Below are 19,855 nucleotides of genomic sequence, written 5' to 3'. Positions count from 1 at the left end.
AGTCAGAATTATTTTATTTTAAATAGTGAAAGAGACATCTTTAGATTAACTTCTAAGGAGTGACAGTATTTGCAGTTATTTTTTTCTATAGTTTTACACAGATGTCAGTGTTCTCGCTGGGTGAAAATTAAAGGAGGGCGGCCGGTTGGCACCACACCCTTCAAAAAAAAAAAAAAAAAAAAAAAAAACCCCCACCAAAAAACGAAAAGCAAAAAAAAAAAGGGGGGTGGGGGGTAGTTTGATTGGTTATCATATTGTTGTGTGTTGGTAGACTTTGAGAAAAGACATACTCCTTATTTTGTCTACAAAAAAAGTGCAAAGGGGTTTATAAAAAAACTTGTCTTTTAATTGAACCGAAAATGATATCGGTCTGACATTCACGGGCAGTTCCGGTTTTGCTGGACCGATCAAAGTTTTAATATAATTTTAATAAAGATTTCAAGATATACGAAAAACAATAAAGATGTTTGTAAAGTGATCTCCTAATGTCAGATACATTTTTGTTATTTCAATCTTCATCGAATGAATCGATCGCTGTGATAAAATATTATCGCCAGCTGATAAAAAGTAGTTTCGTTTTTGTAAAGGCGGTGTATATATTATTTGGCACTCAAGATAAATGATTTTAATGATAAACACTACCACTTCCGTTGTTTTTATAAGCGTTCATATCCCCTCAAAATTAAAAGTTTACAAAATTTTTATAAAGAACTGCTGAATAAACAGAATAACAGAAAGTAAAAATCATCAGTTTCAACCAATTATATCTGCAACTGAGGACAAAATATCAAACGATAGTTAGTGGAAACAAAAGACTGAATGACCGTTCTGATCACGTGACAAATTTGGCGCCAAATAAGAGGTTTTTTTTCAATCGGAGATTGCCGAATCCGTAAACAATAAAATGTTTTCATTGCCTACATAAAATATAACTTTTATTGTGTCTATCAAACATAGAAATGGATACAGATATTGGACAAAATAGAGGCTGTTAAAAATACTGTTAAATTACGTTACGGTAACTGTCGTAAATGTTTCGTCAATTGCTTTTTCGTACACAACGCGGAACGCAGCTTGTTTCCTTTGATGTCCAGTGTGCAGACTGATAGTTTTTTGTGTGGAAAAAAGTGTGCCTTTGGAAATAGCGGAGATAGGTGCTGGAAAATAAAGGAGGGCGTTCAAAAATAAAGGAGGGCGGGGAACGTGAAAGGAGGGCGGCAAAATGGAATAGCAGGGCGGGGCACCCCGCTTAAATGGAGCAGCAAGAACACTGGATGTGATAATACAGAAATTGTAAAACTTACAAGTGCTAAGGTCAAGAAAATTCTGAAACTTATTGTTAATTTTTTTTATAGCACTCACTCTAGTTTGGGAATTAACACATTTCACTATCTTACATTATGCCTCCAAGAAATATAACAATGGAAAATAATGTATGTGTTATTGTGTTGTGTCAGTTACTGACTGGAGGAGTTACGTCAGTTACCAATAAATTTTAATTCTTGGTGTGCCTACTTAGATTATTATGTTGCCATGTTGTGTAACCATGGAACAACTAAGAGAATATAAAAAATATATAATGTATGGTAGCCCTGTAGGAGGGCAATATTAAAATTAAGCTTCAAAAGGTAACTGATGCAACAAGGTCATGCTATAAGTTCAAGTTTTTATTCATAAAAATCTATTCCAAATTAATTAATTTGTGTTGTTTGGGAATTACCATTAAGATCTTAGAAACAAAATGCAATACTTACCTTTATCATATTTATCCAATTTTAATGACATTTTTGAAAAACGAATTCAGTGCAATTTGGGTTCTATTCTTAGGTGGAAATAGCACAAATGAAAGATAGCCGCCAGGTCACACGACACAATTTTGAATTAAAACCTGAGTATTTTATGGTTTATTGATTATTAACAAATAATTCTATGTGAAAAATAAAGACGTAACGGGGGGAAAAAATTAACTCCAGAGGTATCATTTTTCGTGGAATTGCCCTATATGGCAACATGGATCTGTAGAAATATGCAGTCAGCAGTTTGCCTATTTCTCTTTAAATGAACGCCACCAGATATTGATTTTCATTTACCTGGCAGCTGAGCCTCCACAGCTTAATGCCATTAATGGACCACCTTCAGTTGAGCAAGGTTGTTCTTTAAATTGGTATTCTGCTGCTACCATTTCTGTCAATATGGTTATGTTAAAATTAGGCAATGGACATCGAGAAGGTTAGATTGAAAATATTCTTCGGTGAACAATTTTTGGGTAAAAAAAATACAAGTGTTTGGAGATAGAGAAATACCAGTCCAATGTTTCCCTACCATGTACTGTACCACTGATTAATTTATCTGTTTGTTCAATCAGTCAGTGACTGATAAAGGACCATTTAAGGAAATGTTATATTGCAAACATTCTGTGTTAATTATTGCCATTTTATCATATCACAAATCTGGCATTGTGTTTGTTATACACAAGCTGACCATATCGGTCATTTCAACATTTCTGTGAATGATAGAAATCAAACCTTCAACAAACTGGAAAAACACTGGTTTCCTCCTTTTTTCTCTTTATTTCCCCCCATTTTAAAAAAAAAATTTTTTTGTGCATGTGTTTATTCACTGTAATTTTAAAAAAGTGCAGGGTTCTTTCAAAAATATTTATGTTAATTACAAATTACTTTCAGACATGATTTTTTTTAGTAACAGGCTTCCAGGCTCTCCTAAAAAGCAAGGTTTCTGCCAGAAAGTAAAATGAGTATGGTGTCATACCCAAAATATTTTCAGATATTTTTTTTAAAGTTAACCTTTTGACAAAATTAATTACTCTTTATCATTACTGTGTGTACTGTGTGATTTTCTTAACCCTAACCCTAATAAACTGAACCCATTTTCTGGGGGAGGCCCTACATACCCCTTGTTGACTGGTTGGTTTCAATTCCATAGCACCATACCCAAAAATTTCTTTCTGGCAGAAACACTGAAAAGAGAGTACTGGTTCATATTCTTAGAAGGTACTCAGTTTGATTATATGTAATTTATATTAGCTGACTATCAACATAAAATATTATATTTACAGTATGAAAATACAAAAAAGAAATGTACATGTCAATGCCGCAAAAAATATTCTACAAAATAATTTTGAAATAGACAAATATATTTATTACAAAAATTGCAACTATGAAGCATTTCATAAGCAATGGACACCCTATAAAACACTCTTTGAAAGAATGTTTTAATTAAAATGTCATTCTCTAATACTCTCTCAATATCCCCACTTCTTTATACTTATCTACTGCTGTTGCATCCCCCTTCCCCCTCCCCCTCCCCCTCCCCCTCCCCCCTCTCCCTCTCTCCTCTCTTCCTTTCTCTCGCTCTCCCTCTCCCTCTCTCCTCTCTCTCTCCGTCTTATAAATATAGAAAGCATTAACATATTTAAATAGCATATTTTGTTTAGATACTATTGTTTAAATATGTACTTTGTAAGGCAGTGACCATGGCTCCCCAACCTGTTCACTGCCTATGTTCTGGGGGTAATAAATCTTTTATTTTATTTTTTATTTTTTAAAAGATATATATTCTTACAAGGTACTCAGTAGATGCTCATATATTTGATTATATGTAATTTATATAGATAAATCATGGTCATGATACCGGTAATTGATAAACTACAGCTAAAAACTACATTAGAATAAATTTAATTGAGGATAAAAAAAAACCAAAACAAATTGTATCAACATACATACACGCATGCATACAGACAGACAGACATATATACAAGGTATATATACTTTTTATTTTTGTTGGACCTACATGTACCTGTAATAACAAAAACACAGTTTTGCTTAAATCACATTTTTATTTGTTAAATCTACATGTGCATGTATGTTCAAGCCTGAAAAAACCCTACACAAATCCCAATTCCTTGTAAGGTTGTACATGTGCATTTATACAGGTTTGTACATGATGTCGATCTTGAATGTAATCTGCATGCTGTAAATTTAGGTGAATTCCATGCAAAAGCAATCTCAGATTTGGGGTCAGAAGCATAAGTTTTAAGATTGAGATTTGAATCCCAAAATATCTATCCAGTAACATATTTGGGGACTTATAAACCCTGTCGACTGCTGTTGCATTCAGCAAATATTCAATTCCATAGCACCATACCCAAACTTTCTTTCTGGCAAAAGCCCTATCAAGGATAACTAAAAATCAGTCCAGAAATGGTTGAACAATTTAAAGTTTCAAATAAAATTTATCAAAATTTTGTATTACAGACAACCCAGTTTACCGCTTTCCTAAAACTCCAGGTTAAGTCTGCAAGTGATCACAAGTTTGCCTTTTCTAGCGAAGACTTGTCAGGCATGGCTTGTTGCTGGCCTTAAAAACACAAAACCTGCATTATGTACTTATTTAAATATGACAAACTTTGTAGTGGATATTGTTTTATGCCACATGGCTGGTATGTCAAGGGTAAATACATATATATATGTAAAAGATACCTTGCTACTAGTTTGTAAGGAGGAGTCTATGTGGTGGCAGCAAATAGATTTAAATAAATAAATGTGCTTAGATGTTAAAGAAATGTTCGTTTCCTTTCAGAGTTGAGAATTATTCATTTGTTTTATGCATTTGCAGTGCTTGTATATAGATGGATAATTGTATTGCAGGCACTGACATATCGAATGGGGAAGAGGTTGCAATCAAGTTAGAATGTGTCAAGACGAAGCATCCACAGTTGCACATAGAGAGCAAGATTTATCGCATGATGCAGGGAGGTGGTAAGAGTTTCTCAGTTTCTGTAGGGATGCATGACTTTTAACCGGAGGAAGTCTCTGATCATTGACTACCCCGAGACGTAACATGTACATGTAGGTTTACTAGGAAGCTCGGAGATTTTCAGTACAGGCAGCTGATGCTGGAATAATCCAAATAATATGTATCTGACTCTGCACCCAGCTGACACCTAGATGTACTTTGTATAGAGCTTTGAAGAGGGCGATTAATAATGAGAGGAATTCAGTCTGAAGATACCTGTTACTTGGAGAGTTGATCTTATGACTCACCAGTAGATGTAGCAATACAAGTATCTTCAATTTTAAAAAAAAGTAAAGAAAAAATATACCCTTAAAGAGCTACTTGAAAGTTCATTGGTACTTCTAAAAGTTAAATTTAAGTGAAAAAATAGACATCCTTCTTCTTTTTTTTTACATTGGATAAGTTCTGCATACATTTTCTCCTTTACAGAATTTGTTTGCACAAAGTCATACTTTCAAGAGTTAAAACATGTTAAGATGGGATGTTTTATTGCCATAGCTTTTCACACATCTTGACTTGATACATTGTAACATTAAACATACGTTAAAACTAGTATGAATGATTTGCAAGTCTTACTATTCAGCACATAAATTCAAAATATATAACATAATATTGTGATTTAAAATAACGTTTGTGTCCTGCAAAAAGCTTGATGAAAATCTGTTTTTCTCAATCAAACTGATACCTTCCACATTGCATATTGTCAGACCATCAAGTTTGATGGTACTAGTGCTTCCTCGGAAGCCATTGTTGATACAAGTTAATTTAAAACCTTTGTCACAGATTCCAGCGTGACCTGTGTCTTATTATTTGACTGCCTATGTGTACATGAAGAAATGACAATTTTTCTGTTGAATTCTAGTGGTTACGTTAAATTTCTGTTCATCTGCACCGTTGTATTGCTGATCGATCCTGATGATCAGGGACTTCCTGCACTAGGAGTACTAACAAATGTGTTATTGTGACATGCATGGTCGTTCATTCAGCTGTTGCAAAATACATGTGTTGCCCCACCTACTCGTTTCATGCCTGTTGTTTTTTTATTTGTTTAAAATTGATGTTCAGAGTTCAATATTTAAGCATGTTCATGTTGCAGTTCAATTTGATGACTTGTTAATTTCTCTCTGATCTGTCTAAAGTGTACCTGTTACGGATTCTGGGATATCTGTTCCTTCTTTACAAATGTGGCAGGAACCCATTTATACTTTTCAAGTCGCCCATATTAGTTTGTTACATTTAATAACACCATCATAGATGATGATTGAAGATCGAGCATTGTATAATTGGTATATATATATATAATTTTATATATATAGTTTTTGTCTGATGTCATTTACCTTCTGGTGTATCCCCTGCAGTTTAAATAATTTTTATCTGGTCAAAGGAAGTTGAATTCTGATTTCATCATATTCAAATTGAAAATATTTATTAACATAAATTGGATCAGAGTTTGACATTATTTCGTGCCATTTTGCCTTTGGACAATAGCCCTCTACATTGTGACCCCATATGTGATCATTTTTTAAATTTTTTCATTTGGCAACTAAAACATTTCATACTATATACAAAATGGAAGTAGGTGCTATCTGGCTCCTAGATGGAAAAGTTAATGTAGAGGGCTGGGACTACAACAATTTCCACTTCTTATAGATCCAAAAATTGTAGTTCTAATTTTCTTGGCCAACATTTGGTTATGTCCACACCTTGTAAAACACTGGCTATCTTTCGGTCAAGTGAACTTCTGTTCTTGGATTGTTCCTAGGTGTTGCATGTCTGTTCATTCCATTTGGTAATATTAATTTTGTCCTAATAAAATTAATATGAATGTTCAGGGTACTCTTTGATTTATGTCTTGATTTTTGTTTGTTTTTCGTTATTGAACTTTGTTGCAAGTTTGAAATTGTCTCTGCATGTAGATACCTTTGTTGTAATCATTTTACGGTTGATTTTTGTTTGCAAAGAGGAATGTCAAATGGCTGTTTATTGTGTTAAACCTTGTTTTTTGTTTTTCATGTGAATTTATTATTTTTTAATTTTGAATTTTAATGAAAATTTTAATCTTAAAAATATTTTACAAATGTTGCTGCAAGAGTTGCAATGATAACATTAATTTTATTCATGTAGCTAGAACTTTACCAGGCTTTGAAATTTGGCTTTAGAGTTTAAGAATATTGTGACTTTCTTTCCCCTCAGTCAAACTCTCCTTTTCCTTACTATTCTGATAATTAAGTGTGTTTAGAATTGTGCAAGCTACTATCACTGTTGAATATTTAAAAAAAATTAAACTGTTGTAAATAAACATCAGTTTACAAGACTGTTATTTAGTTAAAGCTTGTTTTAATTGTACATACATGTACATGTACATTTATATATATATATATATATATATATATAAGTTTCAAGATATGTTTTGTTAGATACATATAAATGATTGTTCATTGAGAATCAAACAAGTCTCAGGAGACAATATTTCGAAATCTGAGGTAACCGGAAGTCGGTGCACGTGGTTTTTACCTAGGTAACCAATTGTTCGGTTACGTGAATTATATGTGCGTAACCTGTGGATTACCTGATCGGTTACCTCAAAGTTACGCTGAAATTATATTTTAAATACATAATTTTTAGCTCAAACATAAAGTTAAAACAAAATAGAAAAGAAAACGTTTTATAAAACAGTTTCTGTAATGCTTGCAAATCGAAAGAAGTGACTTGTAGATGTTTCTTTTGTTTTCGTACGATCGTAGTGTTGTAGATTTTTCATTATTATTGTTATTGTTATTATTATTATTATTATTATTCACCACTTGCCATCGGGATCGCAAAAAGTAATTTTTAGTTGCCTGAATCTAAAAACCACTGTCCTCGGGCATCGAGCCACCGTATTCTAGAACCTCTGTGCAGCTTGCTGAAGTTAACACTATTAGCCCAGTACTGAAACAAAATAAATACATTTGGAGGGAAAGTGTCGATTCCCTGGTTCCTCCGAAGTATAATGCAAAACACTCGGTCACTCACTGGTGCATGATTAGACTAATATTTTTTTATATAAATAACAAATAACGGCTACCATTTGTCACTGATAATATGTAAAATTTAGTATACAGCAGATTTTTAAAAACGCACCAAAAAACCCAAACAACAAATGTCCAGTTCCTCTGAATTATAAAACAGGCTACTCATTGGTGCATGATTAGATTAATAAAAATAAATCTTATAATAACATAAAAAGAAAGACCACAATTTGACACTGATATTTTGCAGTGGTGATGCTATATTCACTTTATCGCTGGTACTTCTATACTACAGTGACGTTCCAAATGTTTGTTATTTAAAGCACATTATGCGATGTTAGTATTTTTCAGCTTTTGTGACATTTTTGCATTTTTGTTTAAGTTAAAACCGTTTTGAACCTTTGTAAAATTATGAGCAATCCAATATTATGTCTACATATATTCCTTTAGAAATAGAATAGCAGCAGATAATTTAGGCGCCTTAGCGGTCCGTGCACATATCTTTAAAACTTTTGGCTCGACTCTATACTGAGCCTTCGGTCGCAAGTTACAACAGTTGCAATATACCGTTGCCGCGCATCAAGTACTAAAAATCAATCTAAAACATTTGCCGGAATACTAGTAGTATGTCTGCATGAATACATTTCCTGTAATCGTGAAGTTTGGTAGTTTTAATTTGTGAACATCTACAGGTCACGACGTAACCGATTTGCGGTTCGCGTAAATTTAATTTTGCGTAACCGACACGCAAACAGAACGGCGGTTCGCTTGAAATATTGTGCCCTGAGTCTGTATACAAAATGTAGGCAAGCTAGCCTTGAGTAGATGCAGGATTTGGTGCCCCAATTATTGCTGTATGTAGATTCTTCATTCATGTTTGTTTATTAGGAAATCAATAAAATAGTGTTACAAATGTCTGCGACAGCTATATTGAATATTACCAGTCTGACTCCAGAATCAAACCTTACTTGGCGTGTATAGAGCACAAACCATTTTAATATTAGAATTATATTTACATACATACATGTATATTGTTCCATTCACAAACATGTGCACACACATTGTAGAACATGCTATTTAAACTGGGGATCTTTCCGTGTTAATAGTAATTTTCAAAGATAGTAATTTTCAAGCCTGTGTGTCAAGGATAGTAATTTTCAAACCTGTGTCTCAAGCATCAGACTGGGTCAAAGTTTGAAGGGTGCCTAACTTTGAAGGTCTCATTAAATAAGACCATGCCTGCCTTTGGTGAGATATTTGACAGGACTTATCATAAAAGGTGGTCTCATCTGGCCAATACATTCTTGTAATTTAATTTGAACAACCATACATATAAATAAGTATCAGCTACTATATTGTGCTTGCAATATATGCATGGTCCAACAAAAATTAGGATGACAATATTTGTCTGGAACTAGGGTACTAGTCAAAGATGCTTTCCATTATATATCTGAAAGCAGCAGCTTACTCCCTCCCCCATTTTTGATTTGCTATAAAGGTTTCCTTTAGGGGTTGTAGTGTAATATAACATCGATGGTGTATATCTGTTGAATTGCTGCAAGTTTTACCCACATGCATGTACATTACTATTAATTGTCATCTACATGAATGTGATTTGATTTGGTGGTATACTCTTAATAGGAGGAAGGAAGGAAATGTTTTATTTAACGACGCACTCAACACATTTTATTTACGGTTATATGGCATCGGACATATGGTTAAGGACCACACAGATATTGAGGGAGGAAACCCGCTGTCGCCACTTCATGGGCTACTCTTTTCAATTAGCAGCAAGGGATCTTTTATATGCACCATCCCATAGACAGGACAGCACATACCACAGCCTTTGATATATCAGTCATGGTGCACTGGCTGGAGCGAGAAATAGCCCAATGTGCCCACTGACGGGGATCGATCCTAGACCGACCGCCCTAATAGGAGATGCACGCCGTGTGTGATGGGTTAATTTGTATTTTAAAACAGTACTAATAGTAATAATGAACTGGCACAGATCTAGGAAGGTAGAACACTTATAAAACTTGAGATTGGTTCTTTTTCAATAGCATTGTCCTATAGCATGCAGCTGGTGTGAAAAATCAATGACATTTTGCCACAAGAAATCATTTTGTATGAAAATTAAATTTGTTCAGATTTAGCTGGGTTTTTTTTTTTAAAGAATGTTATTCATAGGATTTGTACTTGCTAAGAAACATTGTAGGGGATGAGTTTGTAGAAATTTTGATGACAACCTACACAATGATCAAATTAATAGTGGACTTAAAACTGATAGCATGTCCCAACCCTTAAAACATACATTTAATGTATATATTTTTTATATATTCATGTAGAATAGTAATTATCTGTTTATGCAAGATCTATTAACTTACTCTAGTGATATATATGTTATTTTGCAAAAAAATAGTTGTGAATGGAAGTGGTGGTCGGGTGTGTCTTTATGGCAGTTGGAACTAATTTGAAGCTATTTACACTAGATTTGGTGTCCTTTGGGTTTAATGTTCATCAGTACATGCATGGTTCATTAAGTTAACAATTAGCTCTTAATTTGTTTTTTTCAAACAGACATTTGGTATGGACATTAAATTAATAGTCTTCATTTCGTGAATGTACAATGATATCCATTAGCATTATTAGTGCAGTTTTTGCAATATTTTAAACATTATATTACAAATGTAAGATGTACATGTAAGAGAAATGTGCTGCCTGCGAGATGTGAAAGCATGTTTGCTTCTTGTTGGTTTCAGTGGGGATCCCGACCATCAAGTGGTGTGGTGCCGAGGGCGACTACAACGTCATGGTCATGGAGCTGCTCGGACCAAGCCTTGAGGATCTCTTCAACTTCTGCTCACGCAAATTCAGTCTCAAAACGGTTCTGCTTTTGGCAGACCAGTTGGTAGGAAAAACAGATATCTTCGACATATTCTTTTAGGATTTATTTTTAGAGAATAAGTATCATGAGAAAATAAATGGCTAGAATCATTACGGGGTTGAATACCAAAAAAAAGAAGAAGAAATAATGTAATCGGTATTAGGACCTATATCAAGGCTTGTTTTATTGCCAATAGCCAAGTTCGGCAGTTGCGAAGTTTAAAAATAACATGAAAATTTTATTTTAATTTGACGAAATAATTCCATGAAATGATTAATATTTTGTTGGAAATAGATTTTTGCTGTTTGAACATGTCCGTTTTTAGCAGCAGATATAGAGAAATGAAAATAGAAGAATACTGTTTCTATTCTTGTTCGTTCATGATAGAACTGATGTTTTAGTAAATTAGAAACACCGTAACAGAGATATTGTCAAATGTTGTTATCTCAATCTGTTATGTTGTTAGCCCAGGGTATCTCGAAGTCAAGACTTTAGTCCCATGCATGGCTTTATTTTCACCAAGAACTATTATGTTTATCCCGAACCTTTTTTTAAAATTATTGCAAGCTATTTAGTCCAAGCCCTTCAACACTGAGACCTCAACATTTTAATGAATATTCATAACAGATGTATTGCTAAGTACACATTTATGATGTTACATGTATGTCACTTACAAGTGTATAACTATATTATTATTTTCTGCTTTTAAAATAATTGTTTTCTTTTTTCAGATAAGTCGAATCGAGTATATACATTCTAAAAACTTTATTCACCGTGATGTGAAACCAGATAACTTTCTGATGGGCCTGGGCAAAAAAGGCAATTTAGTGTATATTATAGACTTTGGACTTGCCAAAAAATACAGAGATGCTCGGACGCATCAACACATACCGTACCGGGAAAACAAAAATCTCACGGGAACAGCACGATATGCCAGTATAAACACACATTTAGGAATAGGTGAGTCCTCTAGTTTCCGGGTATTTGTCTTGTATATATGACTATGATTTAGACATGTTAATTCAGGACTCTTCATTGATTTTTGTTTACATATTCAGGAAACCCTGATTTTTTTATCTTGATGTGTCCAATCAGAAAAGTGAGTACCCAAAGCATTATATTCTTGAACTAGATTAATCTCAGTAAAGACAAAATATTGAGAAAACTTTGCTCTTTTAATATTTATAAAATTGCTGCATTTCAAGTGCTTTCTTGATAATAACAATTCAAAAATTAACCATCTAGGCATATTTTAAAATCTAGTTTTGAATTTTTGCTTTCAGTAATTGGATGGGCATTGGGGGAAAGGATGTGTTAGACCAGTGAGAAATTAAAACATTGCATAAATCATTTATGGGTTATGGAAAAACAAATTAAGGTCACCCTTTAATATTGTTTTTGTGTAACCTGTCATGAGCATGTAAATAATATTCTAAATTTAATATATGAATGGAAAAATTTTGTGAGTAAAACAGTCATTCTTGCTAATTTTTATAGGCCTATGTGTACAATTAGAAGTTGTTTATTTTAGTCAAAATATATGTTTGCTTGTAATTTTATGCTTGTGTGTCATTAAACATTCATTTATTCGTTCAATACATAAATGTTATTTTTTAAATTTCAGAACAAAGTAGACGAGATGACATGGAATCTCTAGGCTATGTGTTCATGTACTTCCTAAGAGGGAGCCTGCCTTGGCAGGGACTAAAGGCAGCAACAAAACGACAAAAATACGAGAGAATCAGCGAGAAAAAGATGTCAACTCCCATCGAAGAACTCTGTAAAGGATTTCCTTGTGAGTGTTAAATGATACCCCAGGATGATCAGTGGTATATCAAAACTCTTTTATACATGAGGGAAAATATGCTAGTAAAAAAAAAGAGAAAAAAAGCTAAAGGTTCTTTGGTTTAACGACACCACTAGAATACATTGATTAATTAATTAATTAACACCTGTTGGATCTTTTATGTGCACTTTACCACTGACAGAACAGAACAGAACAGAACACAAGTTGTGGGACATTGTTTGCAATGCGTTGAACCATGCACCTCATGCTTGACCTCCTTTTCCACCTCCACTAATAAAAACAAAGTAGCTTATTGTGTTGTCTTTAACCCATAATGGCTGTTAATTAAACACCTTGTTTAAGGTGGTTGTTTTCAAAAGCCAGAAACATGATCATTTTTGTATTTCTCGATAATTCTATTATAAATTATACAGTCTGAACAAGATAAAGCAGATATCCGACGTCGGTAATTAGTTATTATTTTTATCCTGCAGACCATAAACATTAAGGGGAAAAGCTATTATTTCTGTTATTTCTGCCACATTGTACGATGACCTAGAGATCAAATGAGCAATTTTGTAATGTAGCTATGCGTGTGATGTCATATGAGTGATGTCAAAAGTCATAATCTGCTATAGAGGGGATGATTTTCCGCGATCACGGAAAAACGGATGGAATCGCGGAATTTGGTAACTGAAACGGAATTCGTGATTTTTTATAAAATAACCTTCAAAAGGTGTATTTCTGGTTCAAGCACCATAATAAATATTTTTGGTAGTTGTAAGATTCAATATTGATAATATACGCATAGTATTTTTATATGCGAACTTTCATGGAGTGCACAGTATGCCTAAACACTTTCAGAACTGTTCATTCTCGGAAGTTACGCTTACTTGCTGTAAGCTTGCCACAAAGCATGTGACTGTTTACCCGTGTCACTTTACACAGTGAAATTTAACTTGAAATATAAAAATAAACATGTACTGATACAATTTTAGAATGTTGATTATATAATAAGATTTCTAGTACATTCAATTTCGATATTTTTCAATAATACTTATTACGATTCGTAAGCATAACCAATTTACACGATGCTTTCGTTGGAAAACGTAATTTCGTAAAACTTAGGGCATATTCGTTATCTGTATGGAAGCATTTCACATTTATAGTCCGTCCCACAGGGAACGCCTTTTTTCATGCTACAGAATTTACTACAAGTTATTTATTTCTGAACCGATTGTTTCCTAAATTGCACACAAAAATAGCATTTTACTTTTCTTCTCACCAGTTTATTATAGTAGCACATGTAGCACGTACTACGCCTCAGGTGGTCCCGCGGTGAGGCATTGTGTACACTTTCTCCAGGTCATTTTGCCCCTCTCCCTGAGGGGTTTAGCAAAATATATATCTTGGGAATTGGGCCCCGCTGTTATTTGTGCTACAGGCCCTGTGGATCCTTAAACCGGCTCTGAATATACAATTCTAGGCTTTTTTTTTTTTAACAGTTATAAAATAATGTGGAAACTTTAAACGATCGACAGGACAGTGCTTAGTTTTGGTTCACTATCACTGCCCTATATCCAGCTTTACCCGAACTCGTTTGAATATGTAATTTGTGCACACAGCACACTAATACGGTTACAGAGAAACATACATGTATAATCGAGCGAGTAGGCTACTAGTAATTCTTAATCAGACTGGAACAAATAAAATGTCATGTATTTATTTATTTATATATATTTTTTGGCAACTAATGTAAGATAACAAACAATGCATTACCAAAATTCTTGTTCATATTTTCGTGAAAATAGCGAGGTTTGTCAACGGTGTGTTTTGTTTATAAATGAAACTTACCCATAATCCATTAGATGAAATGAAACTGAAAGCTACACAATCAACAATTATTTATTGTTTGAATTTAATGGAGAATTGATCTCTTTATTATTATTAAATACAAACAATGATTAACCGCAATTAAGTTTGTGGCTTTGTTTTAACTGCAGCTTATTTAAAGGTGCAGTTTATACACCAGTGCGTGTAATAGTAGCAAGTAAACATTACTTAACTTCTTGTTTTTTTAAAGTTTGTTTCAACAAAAATGTTTACAGGTATTTAAAAAAATAGCAATAGCAAACCAGCTCAGAGCTGGAACAATAAAACAAATGTATATAGTTTATAACAATAAAACATGACACTAATTGAACACAATAAACAGGAAAAAACAGAATTTGCAAAAATGTGAAATGGAATGTGGTTAAATCTGCAACGGAAAATCATCCCCTCTACTGCTACTATATGTTTATGACTTTGCTTTAATTGGTCATCGTAATCAGTACGTAGCCCAGTGGTAAAGCACGCAGTCGGTCTGGGATCGATCCCCGTTGGTGGGCCCATTGGGCTATTTCTCATTCCAGCCAGTGCACCACGATTGGTATATCAAAGGCCGTGGTATGTACTACCGTCTGTGGGATGGTGCATATAAAAGATCCCTTGCTGTTAATCGGAAAGAGTAGCCCATGAAGTGGCGACAGCGGGTTTCCTCTCAATATATGTGTGGTCCTTAACCATGTGTCTGACGCCATATAACCGTAAATAAAATGTGTTGAGCGCGTCGTTAAATAAAACCTTTCTTTCTTTCTGTCAATAGAAACAATGGTTGCTGGATAAATATTTATATTTTTAGATTGAATAAAAACATTTTATCATCTTGTTAGATCATCAGTGTATCCTTGTTTTTTCAGCTGAGTTTGCCACATATTTGAATTTCTGCCGATCGCTCCGGTTTGATGACAAACCTGACTACTCGTATCTACGTCAACTATTCCGCAACCTCTTCCATCGACAGGGCTTCACATACGATTATGTTTTCGATTGGAACATGTTAAAATTTGTATGTTGAATATTTAGTGTGTGTAATTAAAAAAATATTAGTAATCTTTTGGTTAGTTATGTTTGAATTGTTTAATGTCAGAGCCATTGGTATTGGAGAAAATTATCCCATTTATGCACTATGTCCTAACAATAGGTCTAGTTTAGTACGTCCTAAAGACCAAATTTGTTTCTGGATAATGTTGACAGTGTTGTCATTTGTTTTCTATGATTCTGTGAGAAGGAAATTTTTCTCTTCTTTTTATGAAGGCGAGATAATACTTTTCTCAACAGTGACGACGATGATGATGATGATGACTGAGGCATCAATGTTTGTGTTAATGTTTCACGTTTAAATCTGTTTGTCACAAAGTGTAAGTTTTAGGTCGATTTATAATTTAACCTTTGGATGTGCGCCAGAGCCATTTTCCTTTTTGACTTGAATTTATATTTTTGAAATATATTTACTTGCAGTAAAATATATGAAATACATGTTTTTATATTGTGATTCCCTAGGGTGGTAGAGGATCGGAAGATATGGATAAGGACCGCAAACTTCACAGCTCAACACGGGGGATGCAGGGGACCGCTGTCGCTGGGCGTGTGCGTAGCGACCAAATTGGTGTGCAGGCCGTTCCACAGTCTGGAGACTTCAACTGTAAGTAGTTCATGTTCGTACTTGAAGCTTTTTCACTGTGGTGTCTAAACATTTCTGTAATGTTTACGAAATACAAACAAAACATTAGGTAAATATATGTGTATTATATTAGTACTTGCAGAAAATGTGTTGCTAATCAGTCCCACCTATGTTGTTACGAATACACCTTCAACCTTGGGTTGTGGGTAAGCTGAAAGAGTGAAAGTTACTGTGAACAGGTTGTAGTGTGTGACAGGAATTTGAAGATAAATAATTGTACAACAAAGGTGGAACCGATTTTACTCCCCTAAGTATTTTTAGTTTGGTTGATGGGTATTTATTTGCTTACAACTTCCACAGGCATAGTTTGGTTGGATAGAGACTTTTTCCCCTAAATTTCCATATTTTCATGATCATGTTCAGATATTGTTAAAGATAACATGGCTTGTTAAGAGTAGTAGAAATATTGATTTTGGAAAAATGTGTGGTTTGTGCTAGCAGTTATAATGTATTGCATCTTGATTCCTTGTTTTGAATGTCATCATATTACCTGCATACTGATTTCAGAAAGGTTGACTTGATGATTTTGTTTATAATAAATGAATAGGACTAACTACATTTCATTTATTATATACCGTTATCTTGTGAAGAAAAATAAGTTTTTTGGCATATTGAGGTTATCAGTTTGTCTGTCCTTGCACTTCTCCTTGCCATTCACAATGCCTAATAGGAGCTGAGACTGGACTTAATAATGGTTAAAGACATCATGACTTGTAGACAGGACTACAACATTCACTTGTCATTAGGACAAGTGCATCTCGACCTTACTTTTCCCATTTGAAATATGCTTCCCTCCAAATGTTTAAGACTTGAGTTTAAACTGAACCACAAAAATTATTAGCAATTTGGTAAATTTGATCAACAAATCAATAACCAAATTAAAGTTTTATTTGGTTGAATAACAAAAATGGTGATAATCTACAGATTTTCAAATGAGCTTTTTGGAGAATTTGTAAAGGAATATATTTTCCACAGTAAATTTAATTTGCATTTGACAGTTTGGCAAACGACAGCTTAAACCCTGTAATAATGCTTGTAGTTGATGTATTCTAGACTTGATCTTCTAAAATCCTTCAAAAATTTGCTGATATTAATGTGGTGAAAGAAGTAATGATTACACTAAATTTAACATTGGCTCTAACTTAAGCCTTGAGTTGACTTAACTTGTAATGCTATAATTACACATATACTTGTATATCAGTAAGACATATTGCATTGGGTTAGATATGCCAATGTGACACACTAAACCATAATATATTGCACCTTCTTTCTATGTGATTATTTTGGTTACTTGTTTTTTTTCTGTCATCGTGTATCTCCTTGTGTTTCAATTGTCTGAGTTTTCTCCCTTTTTTTCACTGAAGTTGTCAGTTGTTTCAGACTAATATGTTTTGAACTTACAATCTGACTAATCTAAAAGAGACAAAAATATAGAAATCTTTGTTTTGTGAAATTACATGCATTTAATAATTATGGATTAAGTGAGAGATTTTTTTTTTTTGCTGAGCCTAGTGTCTTATCTTGGTTTTCTATTGTAATAAGAACTAAGGTACCTGGACACTGACAATTGTTTTAATGCTGTGGCTTAATCTGGAAGATCAGTAACTAGGTAAAATTTTCATCAGCCAGGCTACCTGACACTGCAGATAGCATCTTGTGGCTGTGTGCATGATAACTGTAATCATATTATTTCACAAAAGTATTGTGGAAATGTATTGTTCAAAATGTTCAGGATTTTTTTTTATGTGTGTTTGAGAAAGGTAATTACATAACATATTTTCAACCAGTGCTCCGTTCTTTTCAGCTAAGACTAACACTAATGAAGGCTTGTCTTAAAAATCCTAGCTGAAAACAGTAATGCAAACTTAATACATTTTAGTATTTGTTTTACATTTTATAAACTGTTGATTACAAATTGCTTTTGCTGTTGATAATCAGTTTGTAAATCATCTTGTATTTCTTTCACAGATGCCATATAATAATATACTAATATGATCCAAATGTAGGAATGTTTGATTATAGTGTGTTAAAAAAGATTAAAACGCATATATGACAAATAGTCCTTTTTAAAAAAAAAAAAATACAAAAAGGAACATGGACATGTTTGTAATGCATGTTTTGCATGGTACAGTGTTCTTGAATCGTAGTAAAGTTTATTTTAATCTTTGTGCCAGTACTGTGCATCTCCTACCAACACCAGCATTGAATCATACAAGCAATCATCTACTGATAATTTTTCAGGATGAGAGTTCATTTTTCATTATCACATGGCACTGTATTGTGAAAAGTTTGGTTTTGTATTAATAAATCATGTGAACAAAAGACTGTAATATGTACTACTATTATTTCACTTCATGTTTGACAGTATATACATGTTTTGTCAGTAATTTGCGACACTCTGCAATTTGCATTGAGATCATTGTGCATTGTATGGTGAATAATACAATGGAATCCTTGATGTAAAATTCTGTAGTTAGTACAGTGAAACCTGTTTAGACCGTATGAAACCGGAGATGACTCCAAATATTTATCTCATTTAGACAGGATCCCGTGTTTAGAGGGTCGCATATTAGAATTTAGAAAATTCAGGACCACGCAGGGCTAGCTCTGAGTCAGCAAAGAAATTGCCAAATTATCTATAAAACTTTAAAAATTGAAGAAACCCAGTTATTTTGTAACAAAATATCAGTTACTACATTAAATTATTTTGCCAAATTAAAATAAAATTCACCATGAAACTTGGCCTGATTTGTCAGGATTGAGGATTGTTCAGGGTCTGTTTTAGACAGGTTTCACTGTATCATCTATTTTATGTTGTTCAAGACGTATTGAATTTCAACAAGTGCTTAAATCATTATTAAAAAGTTTATTAAGTGAGCAGCATCATGCATTGAATATAAGATAATAATTAAAAAATTTAGTTTTATTTACTTGACCCACCATTTTAGCATTAGGTCATTTGGTAGGAATGTTGTTATTACGATTTTTTATAATGCTACATAAAACAACCATGTTTCTCTCATAACAGTTCGAAAACTTGCAGCAACATTTGTCTGTTACCCTTATCATCCATGTGAAAGGACAAACGAAAAAAGTAGAAAGCTAAATAAAAAATATTTTGGTTAGTTCAAGCATTTTTAAAAATTGTTGGTCTTTGATGTTAATTTGAACTAATGTTTGATATTTAGGATACGAGCATATTCTTATTTCCTTTTTGAGGTAGGTTATCCTGGATTTGCCACTGTTAAATGACATTAAAAACAAACACTTTAGTGTGTGATTCAAATGTAACATGAAGCAGTGTTAAATCTATGATAATTTCATCTCTAAAATGAAATCAGGTATGTTTATCTCATTCTACCATGACTAAAATGTGTTCAAAGTTGGAATTCTATTTTATATACATGGAGCGAGACACTTAAATTTTGTTGGAATGGATAAATGTAAAAGCAGTGTTAGGCTTTGAAAATTGTTGCTGAGCAATAAACACTCTCCTGACATTAGGTAGGAGAGCAATTGCTCTCAAGTATCAAATTCACAGTCCTTAATTTTTAGTAAAATAAACTAGCACTGTCAGTATTTGATGAAGTGAGCAGTTTTTCACACATGCAGAAATAATTTTACACGAGCAAACGCCTATTGCTTGCATCTAACCACAAGGACTGTTTAAAAAACCCAATGCTTGTTGATACTTGACAGTGAATAGTTACTAATTAGGTAACTACTGAACATGCAACATTTGTATTTGGCTTGTTTAATTGCAGTTTGTATACAAACTTTTGTTCTTTTCT

At 33.4% G+C, this 19,855-nt stretch overlaps 1 protein-coding gene across 5 annotated transcripts in view; it reads left to right on the top strand.

Moving 5' to 3' along the window:
* The window catches only part of LOC121379274 (casein kinase I-like), a 50,862-nt gene that overhangs the window by 15,783 nt on the left and 15,224 nt on the right, over positions 1-19,855 (top strand). For 2 of the 5 annotated variants that reach the window (XM_041507807.1, XM_041507806.1), the window contains exons 3-9: positions 4,668-4,778; positions 10,589-10,737; positions 11,445-11,673; positions 12,338-12,508; positions 15,241-15,389; positions 15,884-16,025; positions 19,093-19,185. In XM_041507807.1, coding sequence (XP_041363741.1) covers positions 4,668-4,778; positions 10,589-10,737; positions 11,445-11,673; positions 12,338-12,508; positions 15,241-15,389; positions 15,884-16,025; positions 19,093-19,185 — 1,044 coding nt within the window. The remainder of the gene's footprint in view (positions 1-4,667; positions 4,779-10,588; positions 10,738-11,444; positions 11,674-12,337; positions 12,509-15,240; positions 15,390-15,883; positions 16,026-19,092; positions 19,186-19,855) is intronic. The other 3 variants (XM_041507811.1, XM_041507809.1, XM_041507808.1) reach the window with 2 other exon arrangements.

The sequence above is a fragment of the Gigantopelta aegis genome, chromosome 8 (assembly GCF_016097555.1).
Source record: "Gigantopelta aegis isolate Gae_Host chromosome 8, Gae_host_genome, whole genome shotgun sequence".
Lineage (NCBI taxonomy): Eukaryota > Metazoa > Mollusca > Gastropoda > Neomphalida > Peltospiridae > Gigantopelta > Gigantopelta aegis.
This window is presented reverse-complemented; position numbering and strand designations above follow the sequence as displayed.